General features: G+C 43.8%; 1 protein-coding gene across 1 annotated transcript in view; it reads left to right on the top strand.

Annotated features, from left to right (window-relative positions):
- LOC135511400 (protocadherin-15-like) overlaps window positions 1–26,650 on the top strand; it is a 268,288-nt gene that overhangs the window by 75,351 nt on the left and 166,287 nt on the right. The window contains exons 14-15 of the mRNA XM_064932924.1: window positions 100–293; window positions 6,643–6,775. Of these exons, the coding sequence (XP_064788996.1) occupies window positions 100–293; window positions 6,643–6,775 (327 nt within the window). The remainder of the gene's footprint in view (window positions 1–99; window positions 294–6,642; window positions 6,776–26,650) is intronic.

Below are 26,650 nucleotides of genomic sequence, written 5' to 3'. Positions count from 1 at the left end.
GAATGTTTTAGGGCCTTCCAAACCCTGCCGAAATGCACTGAAACACTGAATTCTTCCTCTTTCAATGACTCCATCTCTCTCTCTCTCTCTCTCTCTCAGCTAAAAGCATTGGATGCTGATGATGGGTTAAATGGTCTGGTGACCTATGAGATACTTGCCGGAGCACAAGGGGATTTCATCATCAATAACCGCACTGGAGAAATCACCATCGCACCCAGGACAGCTCTTAGCATGGGTCATTCTTATGCCCTCACAGTGAAGGCCGCCGACAATGCTCCAGATATCCAGAGAAGGTACAGTAATTTAATCCATTGATCTTTTCATCTATTTGTTCATTCAGCCTTTAATTTTCTCAATCACACCTTTAATTTATGAATGTGTTTATTAAAAGGACTGTATCCCTTGGATATCCTCATTAATATCCATGCATGATTTAGGTTAAGTTGGAGGTAAAATCTTGATTATGACCTCAGTTTCTTACTCAGTTTTTCATGTTTCATACTTATTCAGTTAAAGTTGCAATATGTCACTTTTTGGGGGATCCAAACAAATTCACATATAAATCTAATTTATAGATCTGTCATTCTCATTAACCTGTCTGGCCCACCCGGGACGCAACCGCACCCCCTGCCAACAATAAAAGCAAATGCGCTACGCCAAATACTAATAGCACTCGTTAAAACTCAAACGTTCATTAAAATTCACATGCAGGGTACTCAATTCAAGCTACACTCGTTGTGAATCTAGCCAACGAGTCAGATTTGTAAAATGCTTTTTGGCGAAAGCATGAGTAGCTATTATCTGATAGCAGGCAACACGCCAAAATACCAGAAGGGGACGTAAACAAAGGAATTAGCGTAGCCGGCGCTACACAAAACGCAGAAATAAAATATAAAACATTCATTACCTTTGACGAGATTCTTTGTTGGCACTCCTATATGTCCCATAAACATCACAATTGGGTCTTTTTTTCGATAAAATCGGTCCTTGTGTTCCCAAAATGTCCATTTATGAAGACCATCAGATCCAGGAAAAACACATTTTTTAAACGCAACGTTATTTTTTTTTATTAAAAAAGTTGCCTATAAACTTTGACAAAACACTTCAAACTACTTCTGTAATCCAACTTTAGGTATTACTAAACATTAATAAACGATCAAATTGATCACGGAGCGATCTGTATTCAATAGGCACAAGTTTGGGAAACGTAGTCAACTTTTCCGGTTCCATTGTTTACAGCTGTGGACCTGACAACCGGATGTGGCTATTACTCAGATGACCAACGATTTAGTTGAATCGAAATCACAACACTGGCGACATCGTGTGGAAGCTATAGGAACTGTATTCTCAGCCTCAGTATTTTTCCTTCCAATAGACAATACATGGACTGGCGGATTGATTTTTTCTCTGTCGATTTAGTGACCAGGTTTTCTGGCTATTTTGACCACGGAACTCGTTCTGTTATAGTCACAGACACCATTGAACCAGTTCTAGAAACTTCAGAGTGTTTTCTATGCACACATACTAATCATATGCATATACTATATTCCTGGCATGAGTAGCAGGACGTTGAAATGTTACGCGATTTTTAACAGAATGTTGAAAAAGTAGCCCGATCTCTAAGAGGTTTTAATTAAAGCAAGTCTAAGAAGCAGTAAATCTGTTCTGTATGTGATATTTCTATTCTTCCCATTCTTAAGTTTCATGTTTGCATATTTTACTGGTATTTTTTTACACCAGATTCAAACAGCTGGAAATATATTTTAGGTTATTAAAAATAGATTTCACAGTGGTTTAGATGGTACAATGATTCTTTACACTATGCATGGCTTGTTTTGTCACATGAACTGAAATTAGCCGAACTATTCGAATTTTAGCACCCAGGAAATGACTGAGTGATTTCTGCATATTGCACTTTAAGAATGTATTCAATTATTCCTTAATTCATTCTGTTTTTCATACATTTATTGATCCATCTCATTCCGTTACTGCTCCATTTGATTGTTTATTCATACTGTGCAGTTACTTGTAGGTCTATTAAATTCATGCATATAGAATCATTGTACTTATTGAATGCATGTGCATATTGCTGTATCCACATACAGCATTTTACCATCTGAATGGTAAGAGGCTGTATGAAGACAGATTTGCCTGGGCATTGAGACAAGCTGTTTACAGTGGCTTGCGAAAGTATTCACCCCCCTTGGCATTTTTCCTATTTTGTACCCTTACAACCTGGAATTAAAATTGATTTTTGGGGGGTTTGTATCATTTGATTTACACAACATGCCTACCACTTCAAAGTTTACAAACTTTGTAGAGACACATTTTGCAGCAATTACAGCTGCAATTCTCTTGGGGTATGTCTCTATAAGCGTGGCACATCAAGCTACTGTGATTTTTGCCCATTCTTCAAGGCAAAACTTATCCAGCTCCTTCAAGTTGGATGGGTTCCGCTGGTGTACAGCAATCTTTGACCTCTAGCGTCGAGCAATCCCGTATCCGGGAGCTTAATCATAGCCTCAAGCTCATTACCATAACGCAACGTTTCCTATTCATGAAAATCGCAAATGAAATGAAGTAAATATATTGAAACACAAGCTTAGCCTTTTGTTAACAACACTGTCATCTCAGATTTTCTAAATATGCTTTAACCAAAGCTACACAAGCATTTGTGTAAGAGTTTTGATAGCCTAGCATAGCATTAAGCCTAGCATTCAGCAGGCAACATTTTCACAAAAACAAGAAAAGCATTCAAATAAAATAATTTACCTTTGAAGAACTTCGGATGTTTTCAATGACGAGACTCTCAGTTAGATAGCAAATGTTAATTTTTTCCAAAAAGATTATTTGTGTAAGAGAAATAGTTCCGTTTTGTTCATCACGTTTGGCTAAGAAAAAAAAAACGAAAATGCAGTCACTTACGACGCCAAACTTTTTTCCAAATTAGCTCCATAATATCGACAGAAACATGGCAAACGTTGTTTAGAATCAATCCTCAAGGTGTTTTTCACATATCTATTCGATAATCTATCAGTGGTGGCAGCCGGCTTCTCATCAGAAGAAAATGGAAAAATACTGCAGCTGGAGATTACGCAATAATTGCGACGGAGGACACCAAGCGACCACCTGGTAAATGTAGTCTCCTATGGTCAATCTTCCAATGATATGCCTACAAATACGTCATAATGCTGCAGACACCTTGGGGAAAACATGGAAAAGGTAAGCTGACTCCTAGCTATTCCACAGCCATATAAGAAGTCATTGCCATGAGGCGGTTTCAAAAAATGCGGCACTTCCTGATTGTATTTTTATCTGTTTTTTTTTGTAACATCAGTTCTGTGGCACTCACAGACAATATATTTGCAGTTTTGGAAACGTCAGAGTGTTTTCTTTCCAAAGCTGCCAATTATATGCATAGTCGAGCATCTTTTCGTGACAAAATATCTTGTTTAAAACGGGAACGTTTATCTTCCAAAAATTTAAAAAGCGCCCCCTATATCGAAGAAGTTAAGTCATAACACAGATTCTCAATTGGATTGAGGTCTGGCCTTTGACGAAGCCATTCCAAGACATATAAATATTTCCCGTTAAACCATTCAAGTGTTGCTTTAGCAGTATGCTTAGGGTCGTTGTCCTGCTGGAAGGTGAACCTCTGTCCCAGTCTCAAATCTCTGGAACACTGAAACAGGTTTCCCCTCAAGAATTTCTCTATATTTAGTGCTATTGATAATTCCTTCAATTCTGACCAGTCCCTGCCGATGCATGATGATGCCACCACCATGCTCCACTGTGGGGATGGTGTTCTCATGGTGATGGGTGTGCGCCAGACATAGCTTTTTCCTTGATTGCCATAAAGCTTAATTTTAGTCTCATCTGATCATAGTACTTTCTTCCATATGTTTGGGGAGTCTCCCTCATGCCTTTTGGCAAACACCAACATTTTTTGCTTATTTGTTTCTTTAATCAGTGGCTTTTTTTCTGGCAATTCTTCTGTAAAGGCCAGATCTGGAGTGTACAGCTTAAAGTGATCCGATGGACAGATACTCCAATCTCTGCTATGGAGCTTTGCAGCTCCTTCATGGTTATCGTTGGTGTCTTTGTTGCCTCTCTGATTAATGCCATCCTTGCCTGGTCCGTGAGTTTTGGTGGGCGGCCCTCTCTTGCCAGGTTTGTTGTGGTGCCATATTCTGTTATTTTTTTTATAATGGATTTAATGGTGCTCCGTGGGATGTTCAAAGTGTCTGATATTTTTTTACAACCCAACCCTGATCTGTACTTCTCCATAACTTTGTCTCTGACCTGTTTGGAGAGTTCCTTGGTCTTCATGGTGCCGCTTGCTTGGTGGTACCCCTTGCTTAGTGTTGTTGCAGACTCTGGAGCCTTTGAGAACAGGTGTATATATACTGAGATCATGTGACAGATCGTGTGACACTTAGATTGCACACAGGTGGACTTTAAAAAAATAATTATTTGACTTGTGAAGGTAATTGGTTGCACCAGATCTTGTTTAGGGGCTTCATATCAAAGGGGGTGAATATATATATATATGCACGCACCACTTTTCCATTTATTTATTTTGCATTTTTTCAAACAAGGTTTTTTTTCAATTTCACTTCACCAATTTAAACTATTTTGTGTATGTCCATCTAAATTAAAATAAATTTAAATGACAGGTTGTAATGCAACAAAATAGGAAAAACCTCAAGAGGGATGAATACTTTTGCAAAGCACAAAGCAACTATTGTTAATAATGGTGTGAGTGGTTTGATGTAGTTCCTCTAATAGTTGCTTCATATTCCTCTTGGCAAGAAGCAAGTGAGCAGCAAACTATTTAAATAGTCTGTAATAGGGCATAACCATTTTTGTGAGGTGTATGCATAGCCATGTTAGTGAGGTGTATACTTAACCTCTTTGAACTCTAGGGGCAGTATTTCATTTTTGGATAAAAAAAAACGTTCCCGTTTTAAACAAGATATTTTGTCACGAAAAGATGCTCGACTATGCATATAATTGACATCTTTGGAAAGAAAACACTCTGACGTTTCCAAAACTGCAAAGATACTATATGTGAGTGTCACAGAACTGATGCTACAGGCGAAACCAAGATGAAACTTCAAACAGGAAATGAGCAAAATATTTGAAGCGCTGTTTTCCAATGTCTCCTGATATGGCTGTGAATGCGCAAGGAGAGAGCCCACAATTTTTGCCGTTTCCCCAAGGTGTCTGCAGCATTGTGACGTATTGGTAGGCATATCATTGGAAGATTGACCATAAGAGACCACATTTACCAGGTGTCCGCCCGGTGTCCTGCGTCGAAATTGGTGTGTAAACCTCAGCTGCAAATATTTTTCCATTTAATTCAGAGAAGACATATCAATGAAGAGATATGTGAAAAACACCTTGGGGATTGATTCTAAACAACGTTTGCCATGTTTCAGTCGATATTATGGAGTTAATTTGGAAAAAAGTTTGGCGTTTTGGTGACTGAATTTTCGTTTTTTTTTTGGTAGCCAAAAGTGATGTACAAAACGGAGCATTTTTCTCCTACACAAAGAATCTTTCAGGAAAAACTGAACATTTGCTATCTAACTGAGAGTCTCCTCATTGAACAATCTGAAGTTATTCAAAGGTAAATGATTTTATTTGAATTTGAATAATTCTTGTTTTTGTGAAAATGTTGCTGGCTGAATTCTAGGCTTATAGCTATGCTAGCTATCAATACTCTTACACAAATGCTTGTTTAGCTATGGTTGAAAAGCATATTTTGAAAATCTTAGATGACAGTGTTGTTGACAAAAGTCTAAGCTTGAGAGCAAATATATTTATTTCATTTGCGATTTTCATGAATGGTTAACGTTGCGTTATGCTAATGAGCTTGAGGCTATAAATAGGATCCCGGATCCGGGATTGCTCGACTCCAGAAGTTAAGGCTACCAAGAATTACTCTGTGTACCACTGATTTTAAAAGAACTTATGAAAAAGATTGGTTTGTTTTTTTTCTCCACCTAATCATTGCAAGGGTTGTTCAATGACAGAAGTGTAATTCTTTGAAATCTATCACCTGATAGATATAGTTTTATTAATCAGTGTAGTAATATGAGATCTGTATGTAAATATTTAGATTTTAGTCATTTAACAGGTGTTCTTACCCAGAGCGACTTACATTTAGTCCATTCATCTTAAGATCGTGACAACCACATATCACAGTCAAATATACATGACACGAACATTCCATTCCAGCTAAACAATCGATATATTGCGTTTTGCAACCAAACTAGTTTTTTAAACCACATCTAAAACAGTAATAATTTACACACATATGAAGGTACCATAAGCAATCATTTCTGTTGAAAAAACACAAATGTGATACATTGGTGGATATAATGTTTTGGAACAAAACTCTTCACATGCAGACTGCCAGTTGACTTATCCACCTATCTTCTTTGAGCCTCTTTAAGCATGTTGTCCAGGAAGCCAGGAAACTCATGACAACTTCCAACACCCTGATGAACCACCACTGTACTATTACTGTATGTGAATGCAACTGTGCAAAAAATGTTGTTGTATTGTTTGTATATCTATTGTATATTGTAAATATAACCTTTCCTTCCCCTCTCATATTGTTCTCAAACCATACAGGAGTTCTATCACCACTGTGTACATCAAGGTGCTGCCCCCCAACAATCAGAGCCCCCCACGCTTCCCCCTCATCACCTATGACCTAGAGGTCAGCGAGGCCATGAGGATAGGAGCTATCCTGCTCAACCTACAGGTGAGAGACACACAACTAGGGCTGTGGCGGTCACAAAATTGTGTCAGAATAGCATACTCCAAGATGTCCTTATGTTAGGTCCTGAGGTGGCTATGCCAAATGGCTATGAGCTACACTAGTTCAGTTAGCAGACAAGATTTGCATGTAATTCCATGGCATTATTTTATACCATGAAAAATACAATTGAACAAAGCTGAATAGAATATTAATATTTTCTCCAAATTATTTGAGGGAGTGCGCACATGCGGCTGTTCTGTGTTGAGAAGTTAACAAAGAAATGGGTACTCTTATATGCTTCATTTTGTAATGTCTACGCTGGGAGTTGGGCAGTACAGGGAGTGAATATTTAATAAATAAAGGAACATGGAACAATACAAGGAACATGAGTAGTGTACAGACATGAAACACAGAGTTAATGACACCTAGGGAAAGAACCAAAGGGAGTGACGGATGTAGGGAAGGTAATCAGGAAGGTGATGGAGTCCAGTTGAGTCTGATGAGACACTGGTGCACGTAATAATGGTGACAGGTTACCCTGACGTGCGGCTCCAGCCGCAGGACGCTGGCCAGAGGGATGGTCCGGGACCAGGAGTGGGCCTATCGCTTCTGCTGAGGCGCGGGAACCTTTCGAACCAGCTGAGGCATGGGAGCCTGACGAACCGGCTGAGGCACGGGAGCCTGAGCCTGCCGATCCAACCGAGTCTTGTAAACTTTAGTTGTTCTACAAACGTTGGGCTATATGTTTTGATTTAGAATATATTGTAAGGCTGCATGATGAGACTCGAATGATAGTTTTGAAAAAAGTCGGTTCGGGTTACCCTGGACCACAATCCTACAGAGACATCTCTCACACCCACCAGCGGGGGAGAGATCGAGAGGGTTGGAGGTGGGGGGTTTTATGACACCTCCCGCCAATTGTAATTCTTAAGGCAGCAGACAAAATCCCTTTGTCCTCTCAGTGTGGAGGAATGGAGTGTATGATGGACCTATGGAGAACCTACCTCAGCACAGTAACATGCTATAAATGGACTTTGGGACAATATGTTTTGTCAGCCAAAATGATGGTAATGACGACAAATGGATTATGAAAATGAATGTCGTTTTTGTTCTGTTATTAAAAGTTAAATGATGATGTTATAATGAAAATGTAATTTGAAGAGTTTTCATAATATGTACGTGATGTTTGCATAATGTATGTTGTTTGGAAAATGTCCAGATCAAAGAGAATGTTTTTGGTGAGATGTGAAGTTAGTTGTCTAAATTGGATCTGAGTAAAATCCAGACCTTGCCTCGTAACTAGTGACGCCCAGAGAACGTATTTAATTTACATATCAGACTAGGTGACCACACGCTGAAGCCAAGGTCCGAGTTAGTCACAACCCCTCAACGCAACACGAGGTTGAAGTAGACAAAGGAACATTTTAACACTCTATGCTACAGATGAGTAGCTGTGTCTAAGAGGGTGATTTCAAGCAGGACCACCCGGTTACCACTCTCCAAGGAGTTGTGTGTCTACACAGGTTTCATTCCTACGCTGGAGCCCTAAGCTACACGGCTGACCGTATTCAGAAGACCCCCTTTCAGAACAAGGGTGAGGAAACAGACCACTAAGAGAGAGGACACTGACATTGTGTGGACCAGAGAGTTACACCCGGTAACTAAAGAAACCAAAAGGTGCTGTCATCAGAGGAGAAGGCGAACCCAGTCCTCAAAGAGACACCCCATCAGAGACCTTCGACAAGTAATTAAATCATTATATTCTGACCCATAAGAACGTCAGTCTGGGGCAAGGTGTTAAGGCTAAACTAATTATAGTTTACAAATGTATCCAAGTGTGCTTTTCTCTCGTGCACTCTGTCTTTCGCTCTACTTTTTCAATCCTCATTTTGTGTAACACGTGTCACATTGTGTTGGCCCGCGAGGGACCTGTTTCATTGTACTAACTTCTAATCAATAGCCTAGACTGTGTTTTTGTGTACATGTATCTTATATTATCATTTTAGCTTGTTCGTAAATAAATAATCAACTCAAGTGGTGAGGTACTTACTCATTTAGTGGGACTCGGGTTTGTGCAGATTCCCGGATTATGCGACATTCAGGATGAGGATGTAGAGGAAATTGATTAATTAGAAACTGTTGTAAAATCAATATTCTGATATTCTTTGAGTTAATTTGGGAAATGGAAACTCAATAAAAACACATTTTCCCATGGTGCCCCGGTTTGCTGAGTTAATAATTACCTGATTAATTGAATCATGTAATTATAAACAGTTAATAATTTGATGAAAAGCAGTCGTCACATTAATCAATACAACGTCATGAGCTCTGCTTAGTTTTTTGTGCAGGCTTGTATATACTCCAATAGTCTCTCATTCGCAATTTGACAAGCACGAATTTCACAACGGCATCCCCATTGTGGCCGTAATGCACCATAAAAGAAATCCATACCTTTTGAGTCCTGGAGTGCTGTGTTGTGCTCTTCTCCTTGAGTGTGCTGTACATTCCGAAGCAACTTTACCTCACATGGCTCTCCGTCAGGGGATCGGGTCTTTCTCACAGGCTACAAGGGAAAACAGATACATCGGGGATGCAACTGCGTGTGTCCTTATCCAATTCCGAGGTGCATATTGAAGATATTGGAAGAACTGTCCACATTTACTTTTTGTCAGCTAACAAGATGAGTAGGCCTAACAAACAGCAAAAGCATTAGCCTATGTCAATCTACTATCCCCCATAATACAAAAGTCAACCTATTCTATTCTGTGCGAGAAATAAATATTACAAACATAGTCTGGGACAGTTGTGGGATGCAATAGATCCCAAATTAATACAACCACTAGCATAAAAAACAATGTTTTTATGTAATGTGGCTGACTCAACAGATCAGAACATATAACTTACATATTTGATATACTATTTGGCTATTTATTCACAGTATAAGCACAGTGATGCACACATGATAGTAGGCTATAAAGGTGAATGTTCCATTAGCGGGAAACACTATTGTCACGCCTTGGTCTTAGTATTTTGTGTTTTAGATAATTAGTTGGTCAGGCCAGGGTGTGACATGGGTTTATGTTGTTGTGTTGTTGTATTGGGTTTTTTGTAGGCATTAGGATTGTGGTTGATTAGGGGTGTGTTTAGTATAGGTTTGGCTGCCTGAGGCGGTTCTCAATCAGAGTCAGGTGATTCTCGTTGTTTCTGATTGGGAACCGTATTTAGGTAGCCTGGGTTTCACTTTGTATTTCGTAGGTGATTGTTCCTGTCTCTGTTAGTGTTCACCAGATAGGCTGTAATAGGTTTCACGTTCCGTTTGTTGTTTTTTTGTATTTATAAGTTATTTCATGTATCGTCATTTGTTTCATTAAAGACATGAGTAACCAACACGCTGCATTTCGGTCCGACTTTCTTGCGACAAACGAAGAACGCCGTTACAGAATCACCCACCACACACGGACCGAGCAGCGTGTTAACAGGCAGCTGGAGCAGCGAAGGGAGGACGTTATGGACAGCAGAGGATTGGAGTATACGACGTGGGAAGAAATAGACAGGTGGGCGGCCGACCCAGAGAGAGTGCCGGAGCCCGCCTGGGATTCGCTGGAGCAGTGCGAAGAGGGCTATAGGAGAATGGAGTCGAAAAGAGTGACACGGCGGCGCAGAGCGAAACCCGGAAATCAGCCCCAACAATTTCTTGGGGGGGGGGGGCTCAGAGGGAGAGTGGCTGAGTCAGGAGACAGACCTGAGCCAACTCTCCCTGTTTATCGTGAGGAGCCAAGGAGGAGACCAGAACCGGTGTTGGATGTGAGCAAAACAGAGACTGTGAAGGAGTTAATGGGGAAATTGGAGGAGAGAGTAATGAGGGAGTTGCTAGTTTGGTGCTTTAGGTACAAGATTCGTCTGACGGAGCGTGTCGGGGATTTAATGGCACCTGGGTCAGCGCTCCATACTAGTCCTGAGGTGCGTGTTAGTCGGCTGGTGAAAAATGTGCCAGCCTCATGCACTAGGCCTCCTGTGTACCTACCTAGCCTTGCACGTCCTGTGCCAGTACTGCTCTCAGGCTCTCCAGTACACCTTCACGGTCCAGTCCATCCTGTGCCACCTTCACACACCAGTCCTCCGATGGCAGCTCCCCGCACCAGGCTTCCTGTGCGTGTCCTTGATCCAGTACCACCAGTTCCAGTACCACGCACCAGGCATTCAGTGCGCCTCGCCTGTTCAGCGCAGCCAGCGCTTTCTCCCTCTCCTGCGCTGTCGGAGTCTCCCGCCTATTCAGTGCTGTCGGATCCTTTCTCCTCTCCAGCGCTGCCGGAGCCTCCTGCCTGTTCGGAGCAGCCTGAGCTGCCTGTCTGCAAGGAGCTGCCAGTCTGCAAGGAGCAGCTAGAGCTGCCAGTCTACATGGAGCAGCCAGAGCTGTCAGTCTGCATGGAGCAGCTAGAGCTGCCAGTCTGCATGGAGCAGCTAGAGCTGCCAGTCTGCATGGAGCAGCCAGAGCTGTCAGTCTGCATGGAGCAGCTAGAGATGCCAGTCTGCATGGAGCAGCTAGAGCTGCCAGTCTGCATGGAGCAGCCAGAGCTGTCAGTCTGCATGGAGCAGCTAGAGCTGCCAGTCTGCATGGAGCAGCCAGAGCTGTCAGTCTGCATGGAGCTGCCAGTCTGCATGGAGCTGCCAGTCTGCAAAGAGCTGCCAGTCTGCAAGGAGCTGCCAGTCTGCAAGGAGCTGCCAGTCTGCATGGAGCAACCAGAGCTGCCAATCTGCATGGAGCAGCTAGAGCTGCCAGTCTGCAAGGAGCTGCCAGTCTGCAAAGAGCTGCCAGTCTGCATGGAGTTGCCAGTCTGCATGGAGCTGCCAAAGCTGTTAGTCTGCATGGAACAGTCAGAGCTGTCAGTCTGCAAGAAGCCGCCAGAGCCGTCAGTCTGCCAGGATCCGCCAGTCAACCAGACTCTTCCAGATCTGCCAGTCAGCCAGACTCTTCCAGATCTGCCAGTCAGCCAGACTCTTCCAGATCTGCCAGTCAGCCAGACTCTTCCAGATCTGCCAGTCAGCCAGACTCTTCCAGGTCTGCCAGTCTGCAAGGAGCTGCCAGTCTGCATGGAGCAGCTAGAGCTGTCAGTCTGCATGGAGCAGCTAGAGCTGCCAGTCTGCATGGAGCAGCCAGAGCTCTCAGTCTGCTTGGAGCAGCCAGAGCTGTCAGTCTGCATGGAGCTGCCAGTCTGCATGGAGCTGCCAGTCTGCAAGGAGCTGCCAGTCTGCAAGGAGCTGCCAGTCTGTATGGAGCAACCAGAGCTGCCAGTCTGTATGGAGCAGCTAGAGCTGCCAGTCTGCAAGCAGCCGCCAGTCTGCAAGGAGCCGCCAGTCTGCAAGGAGCTGCCAGTCTGCATGGAGTTGCTTGTCTGCATGGAGCTGCCAGTCTGCAAGGAGCTGCCTGTCTGCAAGGAGCTGCCAGTCTGCAAGGAGCTGCCAGTCGGCAAGGAGCTGCCAAAGCTGTTAGTCTGCATGGAACAGTCAGAGCTGTCAGTCTGCAAGAAGCCGCCAGAGCCGTCAGTCTGCCAGGATCCGCCAGTCAACCAGACTCTTCCAGATCTGCCAGTCAGCCAGACTCTTCCAGATCTGCCAGTCAACCAGATTCTTCCAGATCTGCTATTCAGCCAGACTCTTCCAGATCTGCCAGTCAGCCAGATTCTTCCAGATCTGCCAGTCAGCCAGACTCTTCCAGATCTGCCAGTCAGCCAGACTCTTCCAGATCTGCCAGTCAGCCAGACTCTTCCAGATCCGCTAGTCAACCAGACTCTTCCAGATCTGCCAGTCAGCCAGACTCTTCCAGATCCGCTAGTCAACCAGACTCTTCCAGATCCGCCAGTCAGCCAGGATCTGCCGGATTCAACTGCCTGGCTGGGCTTCATCTCAGTACTGGGTTTCCTATCAGTACTGGGCTTTCTCTCAGTACTGGGCCTCCCCTCAGTCCCGAGCTGCCCCTCAGTCCCGAGCTGCCCCTCAGTCCCGAGCTGCCTCAGTCCCGAACTGCCCCTCAGTCACGAGCTGCTCCTCAGTTCAGTGGGGTTCTGGGTGAAGACTATTAGGTCATGGTCGGCGGCGAGGGTGGATCATCCCAGGACGCGAAGGGGAGGAACTATGACATTTATGGAGTGGGGTCCACGTCCCGAGCCGGAACCGCCACCATGGACAGACGCCCACCCGGACCCTCCCTATGGTTTTGAGGTGCGTCCTGGAGTCCGCACCTTAGGGGGGGTTCTGTCACGCCTTGGTCTTAGTATTTTGTGTTTTAGATAATTAGTTGGTCAGGCCAGGGTGTGACATGGGTTTATGTTATTGTGTTGTATTGGTGTTTTTGTAGGCATTGGGATTGTGGTTGATTAGGGGTGTGTTTAGTATAGGTTTGGCTGCCTGAGGCGGTTTTCAATCAGAGTCAGGTGATTCTCGTTGTTTCTGATTGGGAACCGTATTTAGGTAGCCTGGGTTTCACTTTGTATTTCGTGGGTGATTGTTCCTGTCTCTGTGTTAGTGTTCACCAGATAGGCTGTAATAGGTCTCACGTTCCGTTTGTTGTTTTTTGTATTTATAAGTTATTTCATGTATCGTCATTTGTTTCATTAAAGACATGAGTAACCAACACGCTGCATTTCGGTCCGACTTTCTTGCGACAAACGAAGAACGCCGTTACAACTATAATCAAAAGTGACGACAAATGCAGTTATGCATGTAATGCTTTCATACCTTAAGGGAACATTTCGACAATCACCGTATAGTTAGTGAGAAAGTCCCTATTGGAACTGTACGGTCCCTTACTAGACGTCCGAAAACATTTTAGAAATTCGGGGACGGCGTCGGGCCGAGCGGTAGGGCCAGACCTACCGGGAAGTCATCAAATGAACTTTGTCGGACATTCGGTTTTCGTTTAATAAAATAAACAAATTTTAGCCCATTTTTGCGCAATGCCGAAATATCCCACAAGAGGGCATAAGCAATCATATTGCTATTGGACAAAACATCACGAATCACGACGTGCCATATCTCGGAAACCGAAAATATTTCGAAGCCGAAACTTGGTGGGCGTAGGTTTGGCATTATGGGAAGATGGCCCCGAACAAGATGGCGTCTAGGCCTCAACGGTTTTTGAGTTATGGCCATATTTCTGGGATTAAAGGTCCAAAATGAAAATAGAGAAAAGATTTTTTCACTTCACGTCAAAGTCAAGGAGCCTCCGGTGTCAATAAAAAAAAAATCGGCCATTTATCTATCGTCATTTACGAGAAATCGTACGTTGACCAGATCGTGATGTTCAGATATAGGTGTTTTTTTTTTTTCAACGGTTACAGATCCAGTTGCAGGGTGTTCATACGAGTATTTTTAAAATGTGCTGCGGAGCTCTGCGACATTTCTGTGATTTTCTATGATTTTCTGAAATAACACACACTCACTAAACCCTCCGTAAATAACTCAGTTCTTAACGTAAAGACTTAAAACTCAGGATTCTGTAAAGGCATACCCCAATGAGGATATGAGTTTATTTATAGCTTCCTGTGCCAACCGGAAGTGCCATAATTGGTGTCTCAGGGGCTGTTTGGAAGGGTTAAAAAAATCAGATCTGTCCAAAACTTCATATGTGTGATTAGACAACCCCCATGAACTGTAAATCAGTCATTTTTCCCAACAGATGTCAAAGAAAAGCTCTCACACACACACACACAGCAAGGATGGAGTGACAAAGCGTGGTGTTTAAAGACACAGAGAGCAGGCAATGGCATAAACATAATCCCAAGGCAGGGCCGAGTCCAACGAGGTGCCCCGCTTGACCGTAGCTCACTCGGTCTGAGCGCAGCGACCATGAGAAAAATAGGCCCACAATGAAGCCTGCACCACAATGTCATTTGATTTTGGGTGACAGCGGCGGAACCGTTAGGTTTAGAAGGACAATTCAAACACAGGACTGTTCCTAAGGTCCTCCCGATCTGTGCAAGCCTAACCTTGACTGTGTGGCATTAACCTTTCACAGTTAAAAGAAGGTGTTTACAAAAAAACAGTGTGCATTGACTTCTCTCCCCATAGGAATACATTGCCTGCTCCCCTAAATACAACCTGGGGTCTTTATGGGTTATGAATGCTGTATGAACCTGTCTTCTATGACATTCCATCAGACCACTATGAGGTCTACCTGTGTCGATTCTAAGCTTCCTGGAGCAACCGGAAGTGGTTAGATTGACCCAAAAGGTATTTGGATGTACATCACCTCGAAAGGTGCCGAGGCCTCTGCATTTTTCAACCCTGTGTAGATCAGTCAATTCTCAACTTAAAGACTTAAAACTCAGGATTCCCTAGGTTTCTATGTCAGTCAAGACATGTGTGTATTTATAGCTTCCTGTGCCAACCGGAAGTGCCATAATTGGTGACTCAGGGGCTGTTTGGAAGGGTTAAAAAAATCAGATCTGTCCAAAACTTCATATGTGTGATTAGACAACCCCCATGAACTGTAAATCAGTCATTTTTCCCAACAGATGTCAAAGAAAAGCTCTCACACACACACACAGCAAGGATGGAGTGACAAAGCGTGGTGTTTAAAGACACAGAGAGCAGGCAATGGCATAAACATAATCCCAAGGCCGTGCCGAGTCCAACGAGGTGCCCCGCTTGACCGTAGCTCGCTCGGTCTGAGCGCAGCGACCATGAGAAAAATAGGCCCACAATGAAGCCTGCACCACAATGTTATTTGATTTTGGGTGACAGCGGCGGAACCGTTAGGTTTAGAAGGACAATTCAAACACAGGACTGTTCCTAAGGTCCTCCTGATCTGTGCAAGCCTAACCTTGACTGTGTGGCATTAACCTTTCACAGTTAAAAGAAGGTGTTTACAAAAAAACAGTGTGCATTGACTTCTCTCCCCATAGGAATACATTGCCTGCTCCCCTAAATACAACCTGGGGTCTTTATGGGTTATGAATGCTGTATGAACCTGTCTTCTATGACATTCCATCAGACCACTATGAGGTCTACCTGTGTCGATTCTAAGCTTCCTGGAGCAACCGGAAGTGGTTAAATTGACCCAAAAGGTATTTGGATGTACATCACCTCGAAAGGTGCCGAGGCCTCTGCATTATTCAACCCTGTGTAGATCAGTCAATTCTCAACTTAAAGACTTAAAACTCAGGATTCCCTAGGTTTCTATGTCAGTCAAGACATGTGTGTATTTATAGCTTCCTGTGCCAACCGGAAGTGCCATAATTGGTGTCTCAGGGGCTGTTTGGAAGGGTTAAAAAAATCAGATCTGTCCAAAACTTCATATGTGTGATTAGACAACCCCCATGAACTGTAAATCAGTCATTTTTCCCATAAAAATTCAAAGGAAAAATAAATCACACAGATACACAACTTGGATGGAGGGACGTATTGGGGTGTGTAGAGACTGACAGTGCCTCCAATAGTTAGCTTTGTTCGAGCTAAAAAGAACCGTCAGACCTAGAGTTCCGAAACTTTAGAATCCTGTTCTAGACCTCAGGTAGATAGTGCGTGGTGAGTTACGGCGCTCTAGGAGGTTCTCGGACCGAGAAACAGCGTCGAACATTTGCAATGACTTCAATTCATTTTGACCATTACGAAAATGGCGACATTTAGAAATGTCCCAGAGACACAAGACTAGGTGCATTGTGACCGTCTCGGCCCATAGAGACAGAACCCAACATCTCGGTCCGATAGCTCATTCAAGGACCCCGTAGCAAGGCATTGAAAAAAGTGGATTTTCAGCACCAATTAGGCTTTTACTCGGACACCAAATGACCTATCGGGCCGAAACTCGGGATTCGGGGTCGCCTCACATAGGACTACACATAATGTCCGAACTGGCCCCGCAGCTAGAAAGTAACTATGTGTTTTATGGTTTTTTAATGTTTTGTACCGAAGGCCTTGTGAATTTTGGGCCAGCTCTGAAGTATGTTATACTTGGCTCCTAAATGAGTTGGGAAAAGTGGGTTTGGTGTCAGTTTGTATCAGTTTGGTGTCAGAATGATATCAAATTGACTGATGGACGGTGACTTGCAGGTGACTCTTGTCCATTAGCAATATGTTTAAGCGGTGAGGTACCATCACCAAAAGCGACATTCTGAAATCAACCCAAACGAGCGATGGAGAGGTACCAGTATCACTGCCCAGACATCCCTATGTCATCGGGCCAGTCAATTTGGCATTCCTGCATGATTTTTATGGCATGACAAATTGGTAATGGTGACTGCCCAGTTAACCATATGGCAAATGCACAGTGACTTTGAAAGAGTGAGAAAAATCACCAAATGGACATTCTGGAATCAACCCTAACGAGTGATGGAGAGGTACCAGAATCACTGCCAAGCCATCCCGACTTCATCGGGCCAGTCAATTTGGCATTCCTGCACAAATTTTCAGTGACTTTGCAAAAGTAAGGAACATTTGCAATATGTTTTAACAGTGAGGTACCATCACCAAAAGCGACATTCTGAAATCAACCCAAACGAGCCATGGAGAGGTACCAGTATCACTGCCCAGCCATCCCGAGGTCATCGGGCCAGTCAATTTGGCATTCCTGCAAAAATTTTCAGGCATGACAAATGACTTTGCAAAAGTAAGGAACATTTGCAATATGTTTTAACAGTGAGGTACCATCACCAAAAGCGACATTCTGAAATCAACCCAAACGAGCCATGGAGAGGTACCAGTATCACTGCCCAGACATCCCTATGTCATCGGGCCAGTCAATTTGGCATTCCTGCATGATTTTTATGGCATGACAAATTGGTGATGGTGACTGCCCAGTTAACCATATGGCAAATGCACAGTGACTTTGCAAAAGTGAGAAAACATGACCAAATGGACATTCTGAAATCAACCCAAACGAGTGATGGAGAGGTACCAGAATCACTGCCAAGCCATCCCGAGGTCATCGGGCCAGTCAATTTGGCATTCCTGCAAAAATTTTCAGTGACTTTGCAAAAGTAAGTAACATTTGCAATATGTTTAAGCGGTGAGGTACCATCACCAAAAGCGACATTCTGAAATCAACCCAAACGAGCGATGGAGAGGTACCAGTATCACTGCCCAGACATCCCTATGTCATCGGGCCAGTCAATTTGGCATTCCTGCATGATTTTTATGGCATGACAAATTGGTGATGGTGACTGCCCAGTTAACCATATGGCAAATGCACAGTGACTTTGAAAGAGTGAGAAAAATCACCAAATGGACATTCTGAAATCAACCCAAACGAGCCATGGAGAGGTACCAGAATCACTGCCAAGCCATCCCGAGGTCATCGGGCCAGTCAATTTGGCATTCCTGCAAAAATTTTCAGTGACTTTGCAAAAGTAAGTAACATTTGCAATATGTTTAAGCGGTGAGGTACCATCACCAAAAGCGACATTCTGAAATCAACCCAAACGAGCCATGGAGAGGTACCAGAATCACTGCCAAGCCATCCCGAGGTCATCGGGCCAGTCAATTTGGCATTCCTGCAAAAATTTTCAGTGACTTTGCAAAAGTAAGTAACATTTGCAATATGTTTAAGCGGTGAGGTACCATCACCAAAAGCGACATTCTGAAATCAACCCAAACGAGCCATGGAGAGGTACCAGTATCACTGCCCAGACATCCCTATGTCATCGGGCCAGTCAATTTGGCATTCCTGCATGATTTTTATGGCATGACAAATTGGTGATGGTGACTGCCCAGTTAACCATATGGCAAATGCACAGTGACTTTGCAAAAGTGAGAAAACATGACCAAATGGACATTCTGAAATCAACACAAACAATGGCATGACCATAGTGTCCAGACTGTGCCGAGTCCAACGAGGTGCCCCGCTTGACCGTAGCTCGCTCGGTCTGAGCGCGCGACCATGAGAAAAATAGGCCCAATATTAAGCCTTCACCAGTACGTCATTTGATTTTGGGTGACAGCGGCGGAACCGTTAGGTTTAGAAAGACAATTCAACCACAGGACTGTTCCTAAGGTCCTCCTGATCTGTCCAAGCCTATCCTTGACCGTGTGACATTAACCCTTCACAGTCAAAAGAAGGTGTTTACATAAAAACAGTGTTCATTGACTTCTCTCCCCATAGGAATATATTGGCTGCTCCACTAAATACAACCTGGAGTCTATATGGGTTATGAATGTTGTATGAACCTGTCTTTGGTACCAGTCCATCAGACCACTATAAGGTCTACCTGTGTCGATTCTAAGCTTCCTGGACCAACCGGAAGTGGTTCAAATCGCCCTAAAAGTGTATACCCATACACTGCCTGCAATTTGATGGACATATTGCATTGAACCCTGTGTAAATCAGTCAGTTTTCATGGTAAAGACTTAAAACTCAGGATTCTCTAATGGAATAGCCCAATGAGGATGTATGTTGAGTTACAGCTTCCTGTGCCAACCGGAAGTGCCATAATTGGTGACTCAGGGGCTGTTTGGAAGGGTTAAAAAAATCAGATCTGTCCAAAACTTCATATGTGTGATTAGACAACCCCCATGAACTGTAAATCAGTCATTTTTCCCAACAGATGTCAAAGAAAAGCTCTCACACACACACACAGCAAGGATGGAGTGACAAAGCGTGGTGTTTAAAGACACAGAGAGCAGGCAATGGCATAAACATAATCCCAAGGCCGTGCCGAGTCCAACGAGGTGCCCCTCTTGACCGTAGCTCGCTCGGTCTGAGCGCAGCGACCATGAGAAAAATAGGCCCACAATGATGCCTGCACCACAATGTCATTGGATTTTGGGTGACAGCGGCGGAACCGTTAGGTTTAGAAGGACAATTCAAACACAGGACTGTTCCTAAGGTCCTCCCGATCTGTGCAAGCCTAACCTTGACTGTGTGGCATTAACCTTTCACAGTTAAAAGAAGGTGTTTACAAAAAAACAGTGTGCATTGACTTCTCTCCCCATAGGAATACATTGCCTGCTCCCCTAAATACAACCTGGGGTCTTTATGGGTTATGAATGCTGTATGAACCTGTCTTCTATGACATTCCATCAGACCACTATGAGGTCTACCTGTGTCGATTCTAAGCTTCCTGGAGCAACCGGAAGTGGTTAGATTGACCCAAAAGGTATTTGGATGTACATCACCTCGAAAGGTGCCGAGGCCTCTGCATTTTTCAACCCTGTGTAGATCAGTCAATTCTCAACTTAAAGACTTAAAACTCAGGATTCCCTAGGTTTCTATGTCAGTCAAGACATGTGTGTATTTATAGCTTCCTGTGCCAACCGGAAGTGCCATAATTGGTGACTCAGGGGCTGTTTGGAAGGGTTAAAAAAATCAGATCTGTCCAAAACTTCATATGTGTGATTAGACAACCCCCATGAACTGTAAATCAGTCATTTTTCCCATAAAAATTCAAAGGAAAAATAAATCACACAGATACACAACTTGGATGGAGGGACGTATTGGGGTGTGTAGAGACTGACAGTGCCTCCAATAGTTAGCTTTGTTCGAGCTAAAAAAGAACCGTCAGACCTAGAGTTCCGAAACTTTAGAATCCTGTTCTAGACCTCAGGTAGATAGTGCGTGGTGAGTTACGGCGCTCTAGGAGGTTCTCGGACCGAGAAACAGCGTCGAACATTTGCAATGACTTCAATTCATTTTGACCATTACGAAAATGGCGACATTTAGAAATGTCCCAGAGACACAAGACTAGGTGCATTGTGACCGTCTCGGCCCATAGAGACAGAACCCAACATCTCGGTCCGATAGCTCATTCAAGGACCCCGTAGCAAGGCATTGAAAAAAGTGGATTTTCAGCACCAATTAGGCTTTTACTCGGACACCAAATGACCTATCGGGCCGAAACTCGGGATTCGGGGTCGCCTCACATAGGACTACACATAATGTCCGAACTGGCCCCGCAGCTAGAAAGTAACTATGTGTTTTATGGTTTTTTAATGTTTTGTACCGAAGGCCTTGTGAATTTTGGGCCAGCTCTGAAGTATGTTATACTTGGCTCCTAAATGAGTTGGGAAAAGTGGGTTTGGTGTCAGTTTGTATCCGTTTGGTGTCAGAATGATATCAAATTGACTGATGGACGGTGACTTGCAGGTGACTCTTGTCCATTAGCAATATGTTTAAGCGGTGAGGTACCATCACCAAAAGCGACATTCTGAAATCAACCCAAACGAGCGATGGAGAGGTACCAGTATCACTGCCCAGACATCCCTATGTCATCGGGCCAGTCAATTTGGCATTCCTGCATGATTTTTATGGCATGACAAATTGGTAATGGTGACTGCCCAGTTAACCATATGGCAAATGCACAGTGACTTTGAAAGAGTGAGAAAAATCACCAAATGGACATTCTGGAATCAACCCTAACGAGTGATGGAGAGGTACCAGAATCACTGCCAAGCCATCCCGACTTCATCGGGCCAGTCAATTTGGCATTCCTGCACAAATTTTCAGTGACTTTGCAAAAGTAAGGAACATTTGCAATATGTTTTAACAGTGAGGTACCATCACCAAAAGCGACATTCTGAAATCAACCCAAACGAGCCATGGAGAGGTACCAGTATCACTGCCCAGCCATCCCGAGGTCATCGGGCCAGTCAATTTGGCATTCCTGCAAAATTTTCAGTGACTTTGCAAAAGTAAGGAACATTTGCAATATGTTTTAACAGTGAGGTACCATCACCAAAAGCGACATTCTGAAATCAACCCAAACGAGCCATGGAGAGGTACCAGTATCACTGCCCAGACATCCCTATGTCATCGGGCCAGTCAATTTGGCATTCCTGCATGATTTTTATGGCATGACAAATTGGTGATGGTGACTGCCCAGTTAACCATATGGCAAATGCACAGTGACTTTGCAAAAGTGAGAAAACATGACCAAATGGACATTCTGAAATCAACCCAAACGAGTGATGGAGAGGTACCAGAATCACTGCCAAGCCATCCCGAGGTCATCGGGCCAGTCAATTTGGCATTCCTGCAAAAATTTTCAGTGACTTTGCAAAAGTAAGGAACATTTGCAATATGTTTAAGCGGTGAGGTACCATCACCAAAAGCGACATTCTGAAATCAGCCCAAACGAGCGATGGAGAGGTACCAGTATCACTGCCCAGACATCCCTATGTCATCGGGCCAGTCAATTTGGCATTCCTGCATGATTTTTATGGCATGACAAATTGGTGATGGTGACTGCCCAGTTAACCATATGGCAAATGCACAGTGACTTTGAAAGAGTGAGAAAAATCACCAAATGGACATTCTGAAATCAACCCAAACGAGCCATGGAGAGGTACCAGAATCACTGCCAAGCCATCCCGAGGTCATCGGGCCAGTCAATTTGGCATTCCTGCAAAAATTTTCAGTGACTTTGCAAAAGTAAGTAACATTTGCAATATGTTTAAGCGGTGAGGTACCATCACCAAAAGCGACATTCTGAAATCAACCCAAACGAGCCATGGAGAGGTACCAGAATCACTGCCAAGCCATCCCGAGGTCATCGGGCCAGTCAATTTGGCATTCCTGCAAAAATTTTCAGTGACTTTGCAAAAGTAAGTAACATTTGCAATATGTTTAAGCGGTGAGGTACCATCACCAAAAGCGACATTCTGAAATCAACCCAAACGAGCCATGGAGAGGTACCAGTATCACTGCCCAGACATCCCTATGTCATCGGGCCAGTCAATTTGGCATTCCTGCATGATTTTTATGGCATGACAAATTGGTGATGGTGACTGCCCAGTTAACCATATGGCAAATGCACAGTGACTTTGCAAAAGTGAGAAAACATGACCAAATGGACATTCTGAAATCAACACAAACAATGGCATGACCATAGTGTCCAGACTGTGCCGAGTCCAACGAGGTGCCCCGCTTGACCGTAGCTCGCTCGGTCTGAGCGCGGCGACCATGAGAAAAATAGGCCCAATATTAAGCCTTCACCAGTACGTCATTTGATTTTGGGTGACAGCGGCGGAACCGTTAGGTTTAGAAAGACAATTCAACCACAGGACTGTTCCTAAGGTCCTCCTGATCTGTCCAAGCCTATCCTTGACCGTGTGACATTAACCCTTCACAGTCAAAAGAAGGTGTTTACATAAAAACAGTGTTCATTGACTTCTCTCCCCATAGGAATATATTGGCTGCTCCACTAAATACAACCTGGAGTCTATATGGGTTATGAATGTTGTATGAACCTGTCTTTGGTACCAGTCCATCAGACCACTATAAGGTCTACCTGTGTCGATTCTAAGCTTCCTGGACCAACCGGAAGTGGTTCAAATCGCCCTAAAAGTGTATACCCATACACTGCCTGCAATTTGATGGACATATTGCATTGAACCCTGTGTAAATCAGTCAGTTTTCATGGTAAAGACTTAAAACTCAGGATTCTCTAATGGAATAGCCCAATGAGGATGTATGTTGAGTTACAGCTTCCTGTGCCAACCGGAAGTGCCATAATTGGTGACTCAGGGGCTGTTTGGAAGGGTTAAAAAATCAGATCTGTCCAAAACTTCATATGTGTGATTAGACAACCCCCATGAACTGTAAATCAGTCATTTTTCCCAACAGATGTCAAAGAAAAGCTCTCACACACACACACAGCAAGGATGGAGTGACAAAGCGTGGTGTTTAAAGACACAGAGAGCAGGCAATGGCATAAACATAATCCCAAGGCCGTGCCGAGTCCAACGAGGTGCCCCTCTTGACCGTAGCTCGCTCGGTCTGAGCGCAGCGACCATGAGAAAAATAGGCCCACAATGATGCCTGCACCACAATGTCATTGGATTTTGGGTGACAGCGGCGGAACCGTTAGGTTTAGAAGGACAATTCAAACACAGGACTGTTCCTAAGGTCCTCCCGATCTGTGCAAGCCTAACCTTGACTGTGTGGCATTAACCTTTCACAGTTAAAAGAAGGTGTTTACAAAAAAACAGTGTGCATTGACTTCTCTCCCCATAGGAATACATTGCCTGCTCCCCTAAATACAACCTGGGGTCTTTATGGGTTATGAATGCTGTATGAACCTGTCTTCTATGACATTCCATCAGACCACTATGAGGTCTACCTGTGTCGATTCTAAGCTTCCTGGAGCAACCGGAAGTGGTTAGATTGACCCAAAAGGTATTTGGATGTAATTCACCTCGAAAGGTGCCGAGGCCTCTGCATTTTTCAACCCTGTGTAGATCAGTCAATTCTCAACTTAAAGACTTAAAACTCAGGATTCCCTAGGTTTCTATGTCAGTCAAGACATGTGTGTATTTATAGCTTCCTGTGCCAACCGGAAGTGCCATAATTGGTGACTCAGGGGCTGTTTGGAAGGGTTAAAAAAATCAGATCTGTCCAAAACTTCATATGTGTGATTAGACAACCCCCATGAACTGTAAATCAGTCATTTTTCCCAACAGATGTCAAAGAAAAGCTCTCACACACACACACAGCAAGGATGGAGTGACAAAGCGTGGTGTTTAAAGACACAGAGAGCAGGCAATGGCATAAACATAATCCCAAGGCCGTGCCGAGTCCAACGAGGTGCCCCGCTTGACCGTAGCTCGCTCGGTCTGAGCGCAGCGACCATGAGAAAAATAGGCCCACAATGATGCCTGCACCACAATGTCATTGGATTTTGGGTGACAGCGGCGGAACCGTTAGGTTTAGAAGGACAATTCAAACACAGGACTGTTCCTAAGGTCCTCCCGATCTGTGCAAGCCTAACCTTGACTGTGTGGCATTAACCTTTCACAGTTAAAAGAAGGTGTTTACAAAAAAACAGTGTGCATTGACTTCTCTCCCCATAGGAATACATTGCCTGCTCCCCTAAATACAACCTGGGGTCTTTATGGGTTATGAATGCTGTATGAACCTGTCTTCTATGACATTCCATCAGACCACTATGAGGTCTACCTGTGTCGATTCTAAGCTTCCTGGAGCAACCGGAAGTGGTTAAATTGACCCAAAAGGTATTTGGATGTACAACACCTCGAAAGGTGCCAAGGCCTCTGCATTATTCAACCCTGTGTAGATCAGTCAATTCTCAACTTAAAGACTTAAAACTCAGGATTCCCTAGGTTTCTATGTCAGTCAAGACATGTGTGTATTTATAGCTTCCTGTGCCAACCGGAAGTGCCATAATTGGTGACTCAGGGGCTGTTTGGAAGGGTTAAAAAAATCAGATCTGTCCAAAACTTCATATGTGTGATTAGACAACCCCCATGAACTGTAAATCAGTCATTTTTCCCATAAAAATTCAAAGGAAAAATAAATCACACAGATACACAACTTGGATGGAGGGACGTATTGGGGTGTGTAGAGACTGACAGTGCCTCCAATAGTTAGCTTTGTTCGAGCTAAAAAAGAACCGTCAGACCTAGAGTTCCGAAACTTTAGAATCCTGTTCTAGACCTCAGGTAGATAGTGCGTGGTGAGTTACGGCGCTCTAGGAGGTTCTCGGACCGAGAAACAGCGTCGAACATTTGCAATGACTTCAATTCATTTTGACCATTACGAAAATGGCGACATTTAGAAATGTCCCAGAGACACAAGACTAGGTGCATTGTGACCGTCTCGGCCCATAGAGACAGAACCCAACATCTCGGTCCGATAGCTCATTCAAGGACCCCGTAGCAAGGCATGGAAAAAAGTGGATTTTCAGCACCAATTAGGCTTTTACTCGGACACCAAATGACCTATCGAGCCGAAACTCGGGATTCGGGGTCGCCTCACATAGGACTACACATAATGTCCGAACTGGCCCCGCAGCTAGAAAGTAACTATGTGTTTTATGGTTTTTTAATGTTTTGTACCGAAGGCCTTGTGAATTTTGGGCCAGCTCTGAAGTATGTTATACTTGGCTCCTAAATGAGTTGGGAAAAGTGGGTTTGGTGTCAGTTTGTATCAGTTTGGTGTCAGAATGATATCAAATTGACTGATGGACGGTGACTTGCAGGTGACTCTTGTCCATTAGCAATATGTTTAAGCGGTGAGGTACCATCACCAAAAGCGACATTTTGAAATCAACCCAAACGAGCGATGGAGAGGTACCAGTATCACTGCCCAGACATCCCTATGTCATCGGGCCAGTCAATTTGGCATTCCTGCATGATTTTTATGGCATGACAAATTGGTGATGGTGACTGCCCAGTTAACCATATGGCAAATGCACAGTGACTTTGCAAAAGTGAGAAAACATGACCAAATGGACATTCTGAAATCAACCCTAACGAGTGATGGAGAGGTACCAGAATCACTGCCAAGCCATCCCGAGGTCATCGGGCCAGTCAATTTGGCATTCCTGCAAAATTTTCAGTGACTTTGCAAAAGTAAGTAACATTTGCAATATGTTTAAGCGGTGAGGTACCATCACCAAAAGCGACATTCTGAAATCAACCCAAACGAGCCATGGAGAGGTACCAGAATCACTGCCAAGCCATCCCGAGGTCATCGGGCCAGTCAATTTGGCATTCCTGCATGATTTTTATGGCATGACAAATTGGTGATGGTGACTGCCCAGTTAACCATATGGCAAATGCACAGTGACTTTGCAAAAGTGAGAAAACATGACCAAATGGACATTCTGAAATCAACCCTAACGAGTGATGGAGAGGTACCAGAATCACTGCCCAGCCATCCCGAGTTCATCGGGCCAGTCAATTTGGCATTCCTGCATGATTTTTATGGCATGACAAATTGGTGATGGTGAATGCCCAGTTAACCATATGGCAAATGCACAGTGACTTTGCAAAAGTAAGGAACATTTGCAATATGTTTAAGCGGTGAGTTACCATCACCAAAAGCGACATTCTGAAATCAACCCAAACGAGCGATGGAGAGGTACCAGTATCACTGCCCAGCCATCCTGAGGTCATCGGGCCAGTCAATTTGGCATTCCTGCATGA

Source organism: Oncorhynchus masou, chromosome 24 (assembly GCF_036934945.1).
Source record: "Oncorhynchus masou masou isolate Uvic2021 chromosome 24, UVic_Omas_1.1, whole genome shotgun sequence".
NCBI classification, from domain to species: Eukaryota; Metazoa; Chordata; class Actinopteri; order Salmoniformes; family Salmonidae; genus Oncorhynchus; species Oncorhynchus masou.
The sequence above is the reverse complement of the archived record's forward strand: the minus strand, read 5'-3'. Positions and strand labels throughout refer to the sequence as shown.